Source organism: Mesoplodon mirus, assembly GCF_964341445.2.
Source record: "Mesoplodon mirus genome assembly, chromosome: 4".
NCBI classification, from domain to species: Eukaryota; Metazoa; Chordata; class Mammalia; order Artiodactyla; family Ziphiidae; genus Mesoplodon; species Mesoplodon mirus.
Genome location: NC_138979.1, coordinates 175,393,166 through 175,408,109, shown reverse-complemented (window position 1 = coordinate 175,408,109; position 14,944 = coordinate 175,393,166). Strand labels below are relative to the sequence as shown.

At 55.1% G+C, this 14,944-nt stretch overlaps 1 protein-coding gene across 4 annotated transcripts in view; it reads left to right on the top strand.

The window, feature by feature from the left end:
- Positions 1–14,675, top strand: part of TTC7B (tetratricopeptide repeat domain 7B) — a 239,873-nt gene extending 225,198 nt beyond the window's left edge. For 2 of the 4 annotated variants that reach the window (XM_082617197.1, XM_082617195.1), the window contains one exon: positions 13,693–14,674. In XM_082617197.1, the coding sequence (XP_082473323.1) occupies positions 13,693–13,914 (222 nt within the window). In that variant the 3' untranslated portion in view covers positions 13,915–14,674. Of the gene's footprint in view, positions 1–13,692 lie in introns of all 4 variants that reach the window. The other 2 variants (XM_082617199.1, XM_082617196.1) reach the window with 2 other exon arrangements.
- Positions 14,676–14,944: the final 269 nt, after the last annotated feature.

Below are 14,944 nucleotides of genomic sequence, written 5' to 3'. Positions count from 1 at the left end.
AGTGGGGCTGGAGTTTCTAGGACCCTCCCACCCTTGGCTTCTCCCAGGAAGCTCGTCAGCTCAGCAACGAGGTGGTGGCCTGTGAATTGTCTTTCTGACCGTGGAGAACCTCCACTCCCCACACCAGGGCTCTGGGGTCCTGTCTCCCTCCCCATCCCCATCCCCACCAGCTTCTGGAAGAGCCAGGTGACTGCCTGGGCTGCTGTTCTCACCTGTGGAAGCCCTGGGACCCCACGGGGAGGCTGGGCCCGAAGCAGGACCTGGTTTACTCTCTGGCCAGGCTGCACAGGCCTCGAGAGGAACGCCATCTTCCCAAACACACCCGGAGTAGCAGCAGCCTCCCCTGAGGGTGGGAGGCTGGGCCTCGGCCTCCGGGGGTGACTAGCACCAAACTTTCCACTGTGTGGGTAACTCAGACCGTGGGGAAATGCTGACTCCCAGGCCACCCCTTGCTGTTCTTCCTGCCTGACTTCTTGCTGGGGAAGGTGGATATCCCCCTTATTTATTACTTACAAATAAGTCAACCAGGGAGACGTTTAAATAAGTCAGCCAGGAGTCTCTTGCCCATTACCAATGGAAAAGTATGGGCACGGGGAGCCGTGTTAGCACCCACAGAAAACATTGGCTGGGGCATGGCAGGTCCCACAGCCCTGAGGCCAAGCTGTGGCTTTCTCTCTCCTCAGAGCTGGCAGCTAACATTCCCGTTCACGCTGAGACTGAGTTGCAACAACAAAGCACGTGATTTAAATGGCAGATTGAGGGAGGCGAGGCTAGAGATTTATCTGGAATGTTACCAAGAACTGTCCCAGGCTTCATAGTAAGGAGGATGCCCAGGATCTCCACATCTTTCTGGGGACACCAAGGCTCCCCGCTTCGCCCCTCGCCAGGGCCCCCGCCCAGCCTGAAGTGCAGAGGTAACCCCGAGATTCCTTCTCACGGGTGTCCCTTGATGCTGCATGGGGCTGGCTTGATCTGACATTTCTTCGATTAGGTCAGTGCGCCACGCAGAGCTCTGGAGATGCTTTCTCCAGAAAGCATCAATGAGCACGAGCTCATTGAATTTATGAGTGCCTTGCCTCAGGCTGCGGCCGGTGTGGAGCTCACCTGCCCGGGCACAGGACTCCCTGTCACCCTCCCGGCCTGGTCTCCGAGGGTCCTGCCTGCCGCAGTGTGGGACACCCAGGCCTCGGGACACAGATAAAAGTAATTCCACCCCCAGGGCTAGGGGTCGGGGCAGCACTTGGGGTAAGGAGAGAGCAGCTCCCAGCCTGCCTTTGGGCTAGTTTTCAGGGAGGAAGGAAGCCGACGCCTCCTTGGTCCTTCCAGTGCTCAAGTCAGAGAGATGCTGAGACATCCTGATGTTGAGGTGACGTCATCCTTCTGTTACTGAGGTCAGCTCTCCCTTTTTTTTTTCCTGACCAGCAAAATCACCACACCATGAACTCTGAAGGTCAAGTAAAGGGGCTCTGAGTTCTAGACAGCCAGGTTGCAGTCGGGGCCAGGGGAGACTGCCGGGGGCACAGGACACCCCATCTCTAATCTGGAGTCTGAGCTCATCTTCCAGCAGAGATCACAGGTAGGGGGTGGTTATAAGATTAGCACAGCCAGCGGGAGGGATGCTGCTGAGGTTACGTCGCAGGGAAGGGAGGCGGGCTGCCCCCGTCCCAGACGGAACGGGCGTGCCGTGTGAGTAGCGTGCCGGGTAGGGTGGGTGCTCTTCACGTCACACAGATGCGGGCAATGCTGTCAGCCCCTCTCAGGCCAGGCGCTCCGGTGGTCACCCGGGTCTGTAGAGCCCATGGTCTGGAAGCCACCACATGCAGGAAGGGCCTGCGCTGCCCAGGCAGGCTGACAGAGCTGGGCGGGGATGTCACGTCCCCAGAACTTCTCCCCCAAGGAGGATTGCTCCCTGGACAAACCAGCCACGAGCTGTGCGGTCAGAGCCAGTCCACCCAGAGAAGGCTCTTGGCATGCGTCTAAGCCCCCTGTATGCCCGGTGCCCTCTCTAGAGATCCTGGTAACCTGACGTGGGGCAAAGAGCCCTGAGCTGGTCCTTGGGAAACCTGGGTTCTGGGACCCAACTCCCAGGGCCATTTCCTCATTTCTCGGTCACCTCTAAGGCCCCTCCCCGGTGTGGCTCCCCCAGATAGGAGCCTGCCTACCCCAGACCATTCAGGGAGAGCCACTGTCCTCCAGGAAGAACTAGACACGCAGGGCCAGGTACCAGTTTACAGGAAGCTTTTAGAGGTGGAGGCATCGGATCCGATCTGGGGTGACAGTGCTTCACTGCTGTGTGGCCATGAGCGGTCACCCCAACTATGAGCTTCTCATTCATTTTTTACAAAGGGGGAGAGCATCATGTTTTCTCTTCTGGAATGTTCCCCCTTATCCTCCTTCCAAGAGCCTGGCTCTGTTCTTGATGTGTCCACACGTTGAGTGACAGCCCTGCCCTGCTCAGGGGGCTCTTAGTCTGGGGCAGGACCCCCAGCAAACCAACCCCTCCAGGTCAGAGAGAGCAGGGAACGTGGCCAGGGTGTCGGCCTGGGCCTCTGAGCACTCTGCGTGCCACACGGCTCCCGACACCGCGGTGTTAGGTCATCTGCAGTACTCAAAAGAAGTTTGTGGAAGGCAGAGAAGAGCTAAAAACAGCTTTGGTTGTAGCAAAGTGAGCGAGCCCTGTCCTGGGAACCTGGGAACTGGGATGCTGTTCCTCAGCTCACTCTGTGGCCCTGACAACGTGAGTGCCCACCCATGGCCCCCTTTCCCGCCTTTGGGGGCGCTCACGTGCCCTTCTGCACACGCCTGAGCGCCCTCCCGACGCCTGCTGCAGGCGCGACAGGCTGTGGGTCTTCGGTGCTTGGAAGCTGCTGGCAGGCCAGCTGTGGTTCCTCCCTGAGGGACTGTCCCCTAGAAGCCACCACGATCTGTGGATATTTCAGCACTGACGCCGGACTACCCAGTTTCAAAGAAATTAGGCCAGAGGAAATTTGGGGCCAAGGGCCCTGAGTCTGTGTGACATCCACTGGGGGCTGGACGGGCACTCTGGCTCGGGCCAGACCTGCCCCCTCCTCACCGCTGGTGTCTGCTGCCTGACGGCCCATTGCTCTGCTAATCGTAGAATGAGCTCCTTCAGAACATTCCACACCATCCTGGAAGAAAGCAGCTTTGAAAGATTCTGCCAGTCAGACGCTTAAAAATAAAGGAAAAGCCACACTCGCGGTTTTCTGGGGCTTAACGGCTCCTTCTTCTGAGCCCACAGTGAGGTCTCCTTTGGGCACTGCACTCAGCACTAGAGTCCAGTGAGATGGGGGCAGGAGGGTGGGAGGTCTGAGCTTACCATTCCTCTAAAGCCCTGGAGTGTTTGTGTGTGTGTGTGTGTGTGTGTGTGTGAGAGAGAGAGAGAGAGAGAGAGAGAGAGAGAGAGAGAGAGAGAATGCTGGAAGCTTTCTTCAGAGCCTGAAAGGCTATAGGGCAGAAAGGGAGGGGAGGGAACTTTTCTGCATGACTCCAGAGGACTCAGCAAACCTCAAAGAGTAGGAATTAGATATAAAGCCTAATTAGGGCTATACATTTTTAACCGACAGTTCAGACTGCCCACCAACGGTGTGGGCGGCCTGGAGAAGTAGTGAGCTCCCCGTCACTGGAGGGTGCAAGCAAGAGTGGGAGGCTGCCTATCGCAGACTGCAGCAGAGACTTCTGTGTCATAGAGCAGAGGCCCAACCCACCCCACCGCTGCCGCACCCCTCCCCCCACCGCCAACCCCGAGGATTTCTGCTTCCATAGCTGGTTGGCTGCTGGCTTTGAAAAACAAGAGGTTTTTGAAAAATTGAGTTTTGTTTCCTTCTGAGTTGAGTTCAATGCTAGAAAGGCCTGGTCCCCAGAAGGTACATTTCTTCAAATAAAACATTTGACCTGGAAAGGGGCCCCCATGAGAGCACAGCCTCCTGCAGCCGCCAGGCATCCTGGTGAGCAAAGGTGTGGGCAGCCTCTCAGCCATGTCTGCTCAGCCTCTGGGGGAGGGAGGGGAAGGGCCGGGGGTCTTTCCCTCCTCCCTGTGGAATACTCAGCACCATTTCACAGCACACACTGCTGAGGGAATGGCTCCCAGGGTGTCTGCTTAGTGCCCAGACCACTGGTTCCTCGGGCCGAGGCTCCCCTCTGGGTGCTGCACCCCCATGCCTGTCTGAGGACATGGGAGCATTTGGCCTAGTTGACTTGAAGGGGGGTAGGGGAAGGAGCCACCTTGTGATTTGGTTCTGACACTGGAGCAGGGAGGCTGGGGGGATGTGGAGGACGGAGGCCACAGGGGTGCAAGGAGGTTTTCTCGTAACGTTCGTCTCCAGCCCCAGCATACGTGGACAAAGTCTGGCTACCATGGAGGCCTGGCTCCCACTCTCCTCCCCCTGCCCCCAGCTTCTCAATCCCACCAACCCTGGTCAGGAGCCATGCTCAAGGTCACTGTCCAGTACTGGCCCTTCCCCAGGAGCCGCTCAGCCAGCACTGTGCCTCCTCTTCACAAGCCTCAGTCCAGGGCCCCAGAACAGGACGTCAGCGGCCCTTTGTTGCTCTGAAGGTCAGATGGCCTCATGAATGCTCTGTCCCCACCTGAGGACCAGGGCAGCTAGGTGGGACCCTGAGACCCCCAGGTGACGGTTGCAGCAGCCGTACACATGCCCTGCTGTGTCCTGGCTCAGATGAGTACACGGTCCTCAGGAATGGCTAGGCTTGGCCTTTGGGGAAACTGGATCAAATTGAGTAAAGTGGCAAAGAACCAGCCCCTCCCCAAAACTTGAGATCTGTTGATAGGAAAACTGAGTCACACCAACTCCCAGGGGTCCTTCTCCAGGGCATTCTCGACTCACTCTTGACGGCCTATGGAAGGCTCTGGAGCTCCAGCGGGCAAGGGGCTGTAGGAGGTAGGGTTGCAGACGCCCTCGGCATCAGCCAGGATCCCTAGGATGGGGCTCCTTGGGGACTCCTGGCCGGGTTAGGCGGGGCTTCCATGGCTGCCATAGTTGCCAAGATACACACACTTGGGCCCCTGGCAAGCCAGTGCGATTTCTAAGCACTCAAAGCAAACAGAAATGAAACATAAAACAGAGCCCAGTGTAGACCAGGCCTCACCCAGAGCTGCTGGAATCCAGGTGGAGAAGCTGGAACCCCACCCCATCCGAGTATGAGTTCAGTTCCTTTTCAAGGTGTTGTTGGAAAGCAGGGCAGGGCTCAGGGCTGCCCCCTCGCTGCACCCACAAAATGCTCGTGCTCAGAACAGTGCCTTTGATGCTTGCAGAGAAGAGCGGGCCTCCCTAGGCTTGGCATTCAGAGCTGCTCCGAGGAAAGCCTTTCCAAGTCGGTTGTCTCCTTGTGGTCTTCTGATTTAAAAAAATATATATTTTTGAGAACACGACCGCTACCACCCTGCTTCTCTCTGATGGATTGCATCTTCAGGAAGGAAAATGCAAATACCAGAAGAGAAGTGGTGACGGCAGCGTGCTGGTTTTTCTCACCCAATGCTGATGTTTCAGCTGGTGCTGACTCCCAGACCAGCCGACCTATGGCCTCTGGGAAAGGGTGGGGGCTCATGTGGGGTCCCTGTTCCCTCTTGGGGGCCTGATAGGCTTCTAGAAGGCCCTGACTCTGCCGTGCATGTACAGCTGTGTTGAGGGCAGTGTTAAAGCACTGGGCTCTGAAACTAAAACTCTGGGTACTTGCCACCAGGCCTCTCCTCCTGGCGCCTTCAGGGGTCGAGCCCAGCTCTGCATCCAGGGGTCGTGGCCTTGAGCAAGGCTCTTTTCCTCTCTGTTCCCTCATCTGTAAGAGTGTAGGACCAGAAAGTCTGTAGGTGGGTTCTGGGGTTTTCTTGGGGAGCGGTGTCAGATCTGTGGTGAGTGAGCAAACAGCCTGAGGGGAGGCCATGGCAGCCCCTGGGCTCCAGCGGGAACCGGGCACCTTCTCCCACGGGGCTGCTCCCCTGCCTCGCTCAGCCACCATGCTGATGTCCCCGGAAGGCGGGGAAGGCTCTGAGTGAGCGGGGTGTGACTTGGGAGTGTGGACAAGGGTGACCTGAGGCCAGAACTTTGAGGGGCTCATTAGTCAGAAGCACTGGAAGAGGCCATGCCCACTTCTCCCCTCCCCACCATCACACAGCATCCACGCCGTCCCCTTTTCCATCCTTCCATCCACTCAACAAACATTCACCTAGAACCTCAGATGTGCCAGGCCTGTTCTAGGTGGTCAAATCAGGTGGTCCCTGCTCTTACAGTGCGCCAGCCAAGAGGGCATCAGGGATGGCAGTGACGAATCATCTAACCGTGGGTATCCTGGAAGCCCTCCCTGCCCCGTGATCGTTAGGAGGAATCATAACACTCACAATCATAGGATTGATGATGGGGACCATTCACCAAAGGTCTATTATACTGAGTACTTTACAAACTCTGTCTCATGTAGGCCTCGCTGCTCTCCTGTATTTTAGTATTTGTCCCCATTATACAGACAGAACACCTGAGACCCAGAGGAAGTTGTCCAAGTCAGTGGTGGAGCTAAGATTCAAACCAGTTCAGGGGAACCTAAAGCCCGTGTTCCTGACCCACCCTCTGCCGTCTCTGAGCGATCCACACCTTTCCCCGGCTGCTGGTGGGCCCCTCTAATTCTGGAGCCACCAGCGGTGACCAGGGCCTGCACAGCCTGTGTCTTGACCCCCTGACACACCTCCCCCAGCCAGCACAGCCGCAGCTCAGACTGCAGCCAGCTCAGCAGCTCTGTCATTGTCCCCGAGAGTAACAAGCTGGGGAGACAGGCTTTCCTTTAGCTGCCATCACAATCCCGGGGTCCTGACAATGGGAATTCCGCCAGGAGGAGGCTTAACTAACCTTGTCCAAAGCTCGGAGGAGCTGGCTTGCCTTGAACGGTCCCAGCAGCTCAAGTGCAGGCCAGGCCCTGGGAAAGGCTGCAGATCTGGTCATTAGCCCCCATCCAGGATGGGGCCCCTGGCTCACGGGTGCCGGGGAAATCCTTCCCCCTCTCCAAGGCATGCTGTGGTGGGGATCTTGCGGCGATGTTATCTCCCTGTACCTGTACACCTAGGGGGACAAGCAGGGGTCTGAGACAACGCCCTTGAGCCCAGCAAAGGGCTGACTTGGCACTTGGGCAGAGCACCGCAGGGATGTCTAAAATCAAGGAGCTTTTTGTCCTGCAGCCCGGCTATCGGTCTCCTGGGAACGGGGACAGAGGTCTCCGCAGAGCCAGGGCTGCAGCAGTGGAGCCTGCACAGGGCTCCTGCACGGGTGCCCTCAGCGTGGGGCAAGGTGTTTAGTCCTTGGGCAGCAATTTTCACACACACACGAAAGACATGAATGAGGAAGATGCTAATTGTCCTCAAACTAGCCAAGTCCATTTTGTCTCATTTGAAATAACAAGTTTCATTTAATCCCTTATTTGCAACTTGGTGCATCACCAAGATCTTATTTGTACAAAACACCTGATTATAATAATTACAAGCTTGGGAAGCTGTCTCCATTTGTGTCTGAAGAAAGGGACTAATGAGTTACCTCCTCAGTGGTTCCCGTCTTCTCAGAAGGCCAGCCCCAGCCAGCTCCCCACCTCCAGAGTCTACAGAAACAGCAGGGCTGGCAAAGGCGGAGGCCTGTTTGCACATCCTCTCCAAGAGAAAGGGAGAGGGCCCAGTGTTAGGAGCACGGACTGCAGCGTTCACGTCTCAGCTCTGCCACTTACCCACGTCTTAGGCAGGAGCCAACATTGCCTGCTGAGGCCCCAAGGTGTAGACGTGAGTGAGGGCCTTGGCGTGCCAGCCAAGGCGTAGCCCAGCGCCTGGCACATAGCTCGGTCATGTTAGGATTGTCCCCAGGCCCCAGCTTTGAAAGCAGGCCTGCTTCCTGCCCACATCGGTGTCCCCAGCACATGGCTGGGGTCTGGGCAATCACTCAGTGAGTTTTTGTGATTTTGATATGGGGGGTACTTACTAAGGTAATGAAATACGTCAGTCATCGAAATCTCTGTCTCCTGCCAGCCTGAGGGCTGGAGCTGGGAGCCGTGTGCCTCTGGGGAGCCGTGCCTAAGGTAGGCAGTGTAGCCTGGGCTTTGGGGGGAATGGGGATCGTCAGCAGTTCGAGCAGATGGACTAGAGCTCCAGCAGCCGGGGCCAGGCCAGGACTGACTAAGGCTAGAGAGGTGGAAGGGGGCTGGGGGCTGTGTCCTGCAGAAATACCTGGGCTGACAAATCAGCCTGGATGAACCAAGAGGTCTGTATCGGGAGAAAGTTGGACCCAGCTGGTGGTGAGAACATTTTGGCCTTTGATCTGTGCAGAAGAGAGGAAGCGGGGGCCTGAAGAATGAAAAAGACAGCAGGGTCCTAATGCATAAGAGCACATCAAAGCCAGGGGGGCGCCTCTCACAACGTAAAGGGGCTTGGGAGGTGTGTCAGTCCTGACAGACAGGCACGTCCAGGTCCCATCCCACCTCTGGCCAACCTGCCGGCAACGCTGGCCCAGTACAGTGACTCAGACCCCAGCTGGAGCCTGTTCTGGTTGGTCTCCTTGTGTGACTGATTTCTGAGCTGCTCTTGGCTCACTGGGGCACTGGGGAGAGGCCGATTTTTCATTCCCTGGCCAAGCCTGAGCTGGCAGCCCCTAGCAAGTCTGATGTCTCCCCGAGCTGCTCCAGCTTTAGGAATTAGTTCCACTAGACAGATTGCTCAGGAAGCTTCAAGGTCATCTGGAAATGGTAGCCTGTTCGTACATTCGGAATATAAGTCCAGGAATGGGCTGGAAATTTCCAAGCCCACAAGAACACTAGAGAATCACAAAGACCCTTAGCTGCCCAGCACTGAGGGCGACGGGTCACATTAGCCCGGTGGCTGGTTCCTGCAGGCATTTTGGGGGGTGCACTTGCTGCTGCCGTGTACCCTAGAGCCCCCAAGATAGGGTAGACTCAGCAGCCTGCCACTTTCTAAACAAAATTCCCAGCAAAAGGACTGGGTTTCTTGTCCCCACTCCAGCAGAGTAGGGGCAGGTCATTGCTGCTGAGAGCAGTGACCTCCGGGCCTTGCTGGACCAAGGCCCTGGTCCTCCTGGGTCTCCACATCTCATTGGTCTGCTTTCCAGCTAACAGGAGCCCCAGTCCTTTGGCAGCTGCAGCCACCCCAAGCCTCAAGATCACAGCCGGCCTGTGGGCCACCAAAGGGAGGCAAGGAGCCTTCCGGTCCTTGAGTGAATATACAGGATGCTCCCAAACAGCAGAAAAACAGGAGAAAAGCTGTGCCCTGGAGAGGAGCCACCTCCCCATTGTAACCGTGGGAAGGAGCGACAGGGCCAGCCATCAGTGGTCCGAGAAAGTGGAAGGGAGAGACTGCATGGCAGGTGCCCGTTTACTGTTGCTCAGATGTAACTGGGTTAGTGCCTGGGGGGCACTGGGCTTGTCTCTTAAAGTGACAGGGGCAGCAGCGAGCGGATGAGAAGCCAAGGTGGGGAGAACGGGGCTTTGGCCTCAGGCAGACCTGGGCTGGCCTGCAAGCTCCATACTCATGTGCCCTGTGACCTTGGGCAAGACGCTTGGCCTTTCTGAACCTGTCTCCTTATATCTAAAGTGGAGGAAATAGGAGATGAGCCAAAGCCAATCAAGTGTCTAGCATAGTGCCCGATAGAGAGAAAAAACTCCGGGTACAGAAAGGAAACAGCACGAGGTTGTGTCTACTGCAGCAGAGCCAGTGGGACCTAAGTTATATTCTCCACCTGCGCCAGTTAACCAAGCATGCCTCTTTCTGGCTTACCAGGTGGCTTGTCCCCATCACCATTTGCCAAACACGCAATCTGTGCCTCCCTGCCTGGTAGAGCCGCTCAGAAAAGACGTGTGTTCAATAATTTGATGCATTGAGAAAGTCTGGCCTTGAAGGAACGCGACAGGACTCCTCCTGTAACCTTTAAATGCCAATGTTTGCTGCCACTACCCAGACCCTCCTCCCTACTCTCATTTCTCTGTTGGCTAAATCAGAATGTTCTAGCATGAGCTGGGGCTGCTAACCTCCCCTGGAAGAAAGGAAGTACAGCCCTCACGTCCTGGGAAACTGGCCTCCCGCTCTTTCCACCTGACCTTCGAGGTTGGGAAGTGCAGGTGTCAAGCTGTCAGGTTTTCTCTAACGGAGGGCGGAGGGCCGGAGTCGGGGGGGCGCCACCCGGGAGAGGGATGCGGTTACTCCCCACCCCACCGTGCACTCTACACCCGAATGGCCTTCAGGGAGGCCCGAAGAGTTGGGAGACACAGGTTCTGGCCCGGCTCTGCAGTAAGCAGCTTATGCCAGGGCAAGAGACCCGGAGCCTCTAGGCACCCTGGCATACTCACCTGCAAAATGGGGGTAGGAGGACCCAGTGCGTGAGCCTATTTTCCACCGCATAGTAGGTGCTCCTCAACTGTGGGCTCTTTCTCCGCAGCAATAAAAGCAGGCCTTGCACGCAGGTGCTTCTGTGTCCTCGCCACGCCTGTGTGAAATTGCTCTGGAGTCCCCAGGTGAACGAAGCACTTGGAGCAGGGCCTGGTGTGCCATAAACACTGTGAGCACTCGCTGCCGTTCTTATGAATATTCATCCTGCCAGGAAGCCCGGGTCCACACTGAATGTCCGCCCTTGTTGCCTTATCCCCTCCTGGGTGGGTAGGGAGTGGGTGCTCTGGGGTGGGAGCCATGAGGAGAAAACCCTGTGGACGCGGGAAGTGCTTCCCTGCGGTGGCCTCATGTGCAAACAGGGGGCTTTCACGGTAGTCCCAGCAAACCTGGCCCTGACCAGCCTAGGAAGGCAGCCGAAACCCAGCAGTGCTCACTGCAGAACGGGAAGGCCTTGCAGTCTGAGGAGAGCAAATTCCAGAAACCCAGTAAAGTCCTAATTGCAAGCACTGGCTTCTGCCACCTCTTTTGTTCCGAAGCTTGGCACACCCTCCTGCCTGGCCCTGGCCACCACCCCCCACCCCCGGAGCCCCCAGCTCTCACAGATCCAGTCCAGGACCTACTCATACCCAGGGACTCCAGGGTGGACATGGTTACAGCGTATCTAGGTGTTAATAAGAAAGGACACATACGCAGTTTGCCTCTTAGAGAGGCTGGACCTGACCTTGAAGTCTGCAGCCTCTGTTGGCCTGAGGCCTCCTCTCCCTCCTCACTCAGGGAGCCTCCCCGAGCTGCCTCCCCTCCCAGAGCTGAGGCGTCACACTCTGCGCTGGGGCCGTGGGTCTCCCAGGCCCCTCTGACCGCAAGCTCCTCCGGGGTTGGTCTCACGGCTCCCGTGCCAGCTGCTCATAGGTGCAGCGGACTCTGGGAAGTCAGGCTGCTTTTCTGGCTCTCAGACACCACCCCCAGGGCCACACGCCCGGGGCAAGGTCAGCCGGACAGCCCTCGGGGCCTGGACACCGCCTGCTGAGGGCACCTCCTACCCCATCTAAGAGCTCATCTTGGAGGCCAGAGCCCTTTGGAGTGGGCCCACCTGGCCCAGGCTGCACGTTATGCCCCTGCACTGCCTGGGTCTTCCCCTTGCCCGCTGGTGAAGTACAGCTTTGAGGAAACCACGTGCCACACGTGAGCCACAGAAAGAAAGTACAGGGCTGAGATTTGAAGGACCAGTGAGTCAGGCCACGTTCTTGGGCAGGAAGACAAAACACTGTAAGGACGTTAGGCTTCTCCACGCTCTTAGAGCTTTCATGCAAGTACAATTCAACTCCCAAAGGGAAGCCGCAAGGTGGTTTTTTAAATTCATCTGGACTAGTACAGGGCAAGATTGTCAATAAATACACTGAAAGCAAAGAGCGATGAGGAAAGGCTCTAATCCCACCTGTTCAATCCTTACGTGGAATAAGGAAATCCAAACGGCACGGTGCTTCTGCGAAAGGAAGGTGGTGTAGCTCACAGGAAAATTTAAGAAGCCCCAGCCCCATCTCTTGCAGTAATTCACTGTGTGACAAAGGCAGTGCCTCACAGGAATGAGGGGAGGGGGGAGTAGCTAGTTTGTGTCCAGCTAGGTAGAGGAGACCCACTGAGGTTTCCTATCTGCCGGGGGAGGTGGACAGCTACGGGGAGAAGTCAGATCACAACAAATGGAATCCAAGGCACGTCAGTTCTTTGAAAGGATAACTGCCTAAGCTTTGAAGTGACAATCAATCAGTAAATAACCAAAGATCAACAAGTTCAACTTAAAAAACTAAAAACTTCTGTTCACAGAAGAAAAAAACCCTCAAAAGTCAAAAACAGACTTTAGACAGTTACGGTAACAGATGCATGTCTTCTAATGGGCATGGGAAATATTGAATATTTAACCTCAATTGTTATGAAAGAAATGCAGGTTTTGACAAGGAGGGGACAATCTGCACTTACAAAATTAGTAAAAATAAAGAGTAATGATAGCGGGGTGGGGCAGGGCACGGACCACTGCAACTCTGTAGATGGCTAAAAACGTGACGCCACCCTTCGGGGATATCATTTGCAAAATATTTGGAGAACCCTAAAGAGTCTTATCCTCTGACCCAGTAACGCCACTTCGGGGAAATTTGTCCTAAAGGAAGACTCTCCAAATGGTTATCCAGCTGGTTCCACTGAGTCTGTCCAGGGCCTCTGGGGAGCCTACTGGGGACTCTGGGCCAACCCCTCCTTGTCCTACTCCCAGCAGTTCCTTTTTGTCTGTTTATACCCATAATGTGTGAGCGTGAGCAGTAAGGTTCCATTTAGCCAAGGATTTCCGGGGCTATAAAAAACGCTTTGAGGGCTTCCCTGGTGGTGCAGTGGTTGAGAGTCCGCCTGCCGATGCAGGGGACACGGGTTCGTGCCCCGGTCCGGGAAGATCCCACATGCCGCAGAGCGGCTGGGCCCGTGAGCCATGGCCGCTGAGCCTGCGCGTCCGGAGCCTGTGCTCCACAATGAGAGAGGCCACAATAGTGAGAGGCCCGCGTACAGCAAAAAAAAAAAAAAAAAAAAAAAAAAAAAGCTTTGAAATCCATTCGTCTAAAAGAGCACAGAGGGATGTCTGAAAAGATGTTCATTGGGTACAGCCTAAATGTCTCCCCTGTGAGGGAGACGTTGAGTAAAATGAGAGTGTATCTGTTGGATGAAAGGGTACAAACACATCAGTTGAGGAGATGCACAACTTGGAAACACGGTTATGATAAAATATTTGGGGACCAACACATACGCCCTGATTAAAACTAAAATGACAGCTGTGTGGGGGCCGAGCCTGGAGTGCACAGGGGACAGTGATATTGGGGGCGTGGTTAGGGTAAGGGCCTGAGAGCAACTAGAAATCTCTGTTCTAATTGTTATGGTAGTAAGGCCACAAATGACATTTCTTGAGGTTAAAAAAAGTAAAAGCTGGCAGACACCCTTCTGTGCAGGCAAGTGTCAGCCGTTACACGCAGGACGCCCTTGAGTCAGTACAGACCATGGCCGATCCAAACAGTTCGTTCCTGGGTGAACCCTTTGAAATCGCCATTTTTATGGTTCAAAAATGGCTGCACATCAGTAACTTCATACAGTTCATGGTTCGAGCGATTCTTTTGACTCTTAGCCCCGAGTGCAGGAAGAACTTGAACTTATGTTGTGCCCAGCCCAATGGAGATGCATGCCTCTCTCCAAGGAACGTGCCGAAACTCAAGGACAGATAGGAGTGCAGAGTGGTAGTCTCTCTGACGGTCTGTCTGTCTCTGCAGGCCCTGATCCTCCATCAGCTGGGCCGCTACAGTCTGGCCGAGAAGATCCTCCGGGATGCGGTGCAGGTGAACTCCACGGCCCACGAGGTCTGGAACGGACTGGGCGAGGTCCTGCAAGCTCAGGGCAACGACGCGGCGGCCACTGAGTGCTTCCTGACGGCCTTGGAGCTGGAGGCTAGCAGCCCCGCGGTGCCCTTCACCATCATCCCCCGCGTGCTCTGAGCAGCGCCCCAGCCTCACCGCCGCCCAGGCCAAGGGGGCCCCGCCTGGGCGCTGAGGGTCGAGTGTGCGCACGAAGGCCCTGGATGAATGTGCTATTGACCACAGTGGACTAACCAAACCAACCCCCGATCATTGCTCTCTACGTGCATTTCTGTTGTCGTTTTCGCCAGCCCAATGATAGTTTCTGAATCTACTGACATTGTTCAAAATGGATCATGTGCCATATTTTGTTAGCTGACATCTAAGTTTTAAGTAAAATGATCATGGAATTAATCTGCAAATGTAGAAGAATATATTCAAAGTTAAAATTCAGTGGCAGAACAGATTATTTTTATCAGAGCTATAAAGAAAACTGTTCTCTCCCCACCATCACCACTCCTGCCCTACCCTTGGCCCAGAAACCAAATGTGAATTTTCTGTTTTCCGCCTCAGTACTCGTCCAAGCCAGGACACCAGCCGACAATTTCTTGGTTTTGTTGTCAGTAATTGTACCATGTGATAAATTACTGCCCTCACTTAGAACAAAGCCTGAGTCCAAGAATATTTATATTTTACCAATATAGGCCTGTTACAAGAGAAGGAAATATGAGTTATTTAAGTTTAACTTTTTTATGTGAATTCAGAGTTTATTTATCGATGGAAATATGTACAAAGAAGCTTCAAATGGAATATTTACCGACATTCCTTATACATGACAAGACACTTGGCTAAATGGAAAGATGAAGTTAATAATAAAATGATTTTTAAATGGACCCATGGTTTGTGGTGTTCGTGAAAGCCCACAGACCCGAGAGAAGTTAAGACTCACTTCCTGGGGTGGGTAGCTTTTGGCGCCTGGGGGCCGCCCTGGACAGGTCAGCCCTTGGAACTAGGAGGTCCAGCCCTGATTTCAGTGTGGGAATTCACCTTTCCCAGCTCCCCCCATGTTGCCTGGGATTGGAGCATGTGACTGAGGCCTGGCCAGTCAACATCTAGCATTCACTTCTACGGAGAATCGGGAATGAGCACGTGACCTGAAATGGTCCAATGA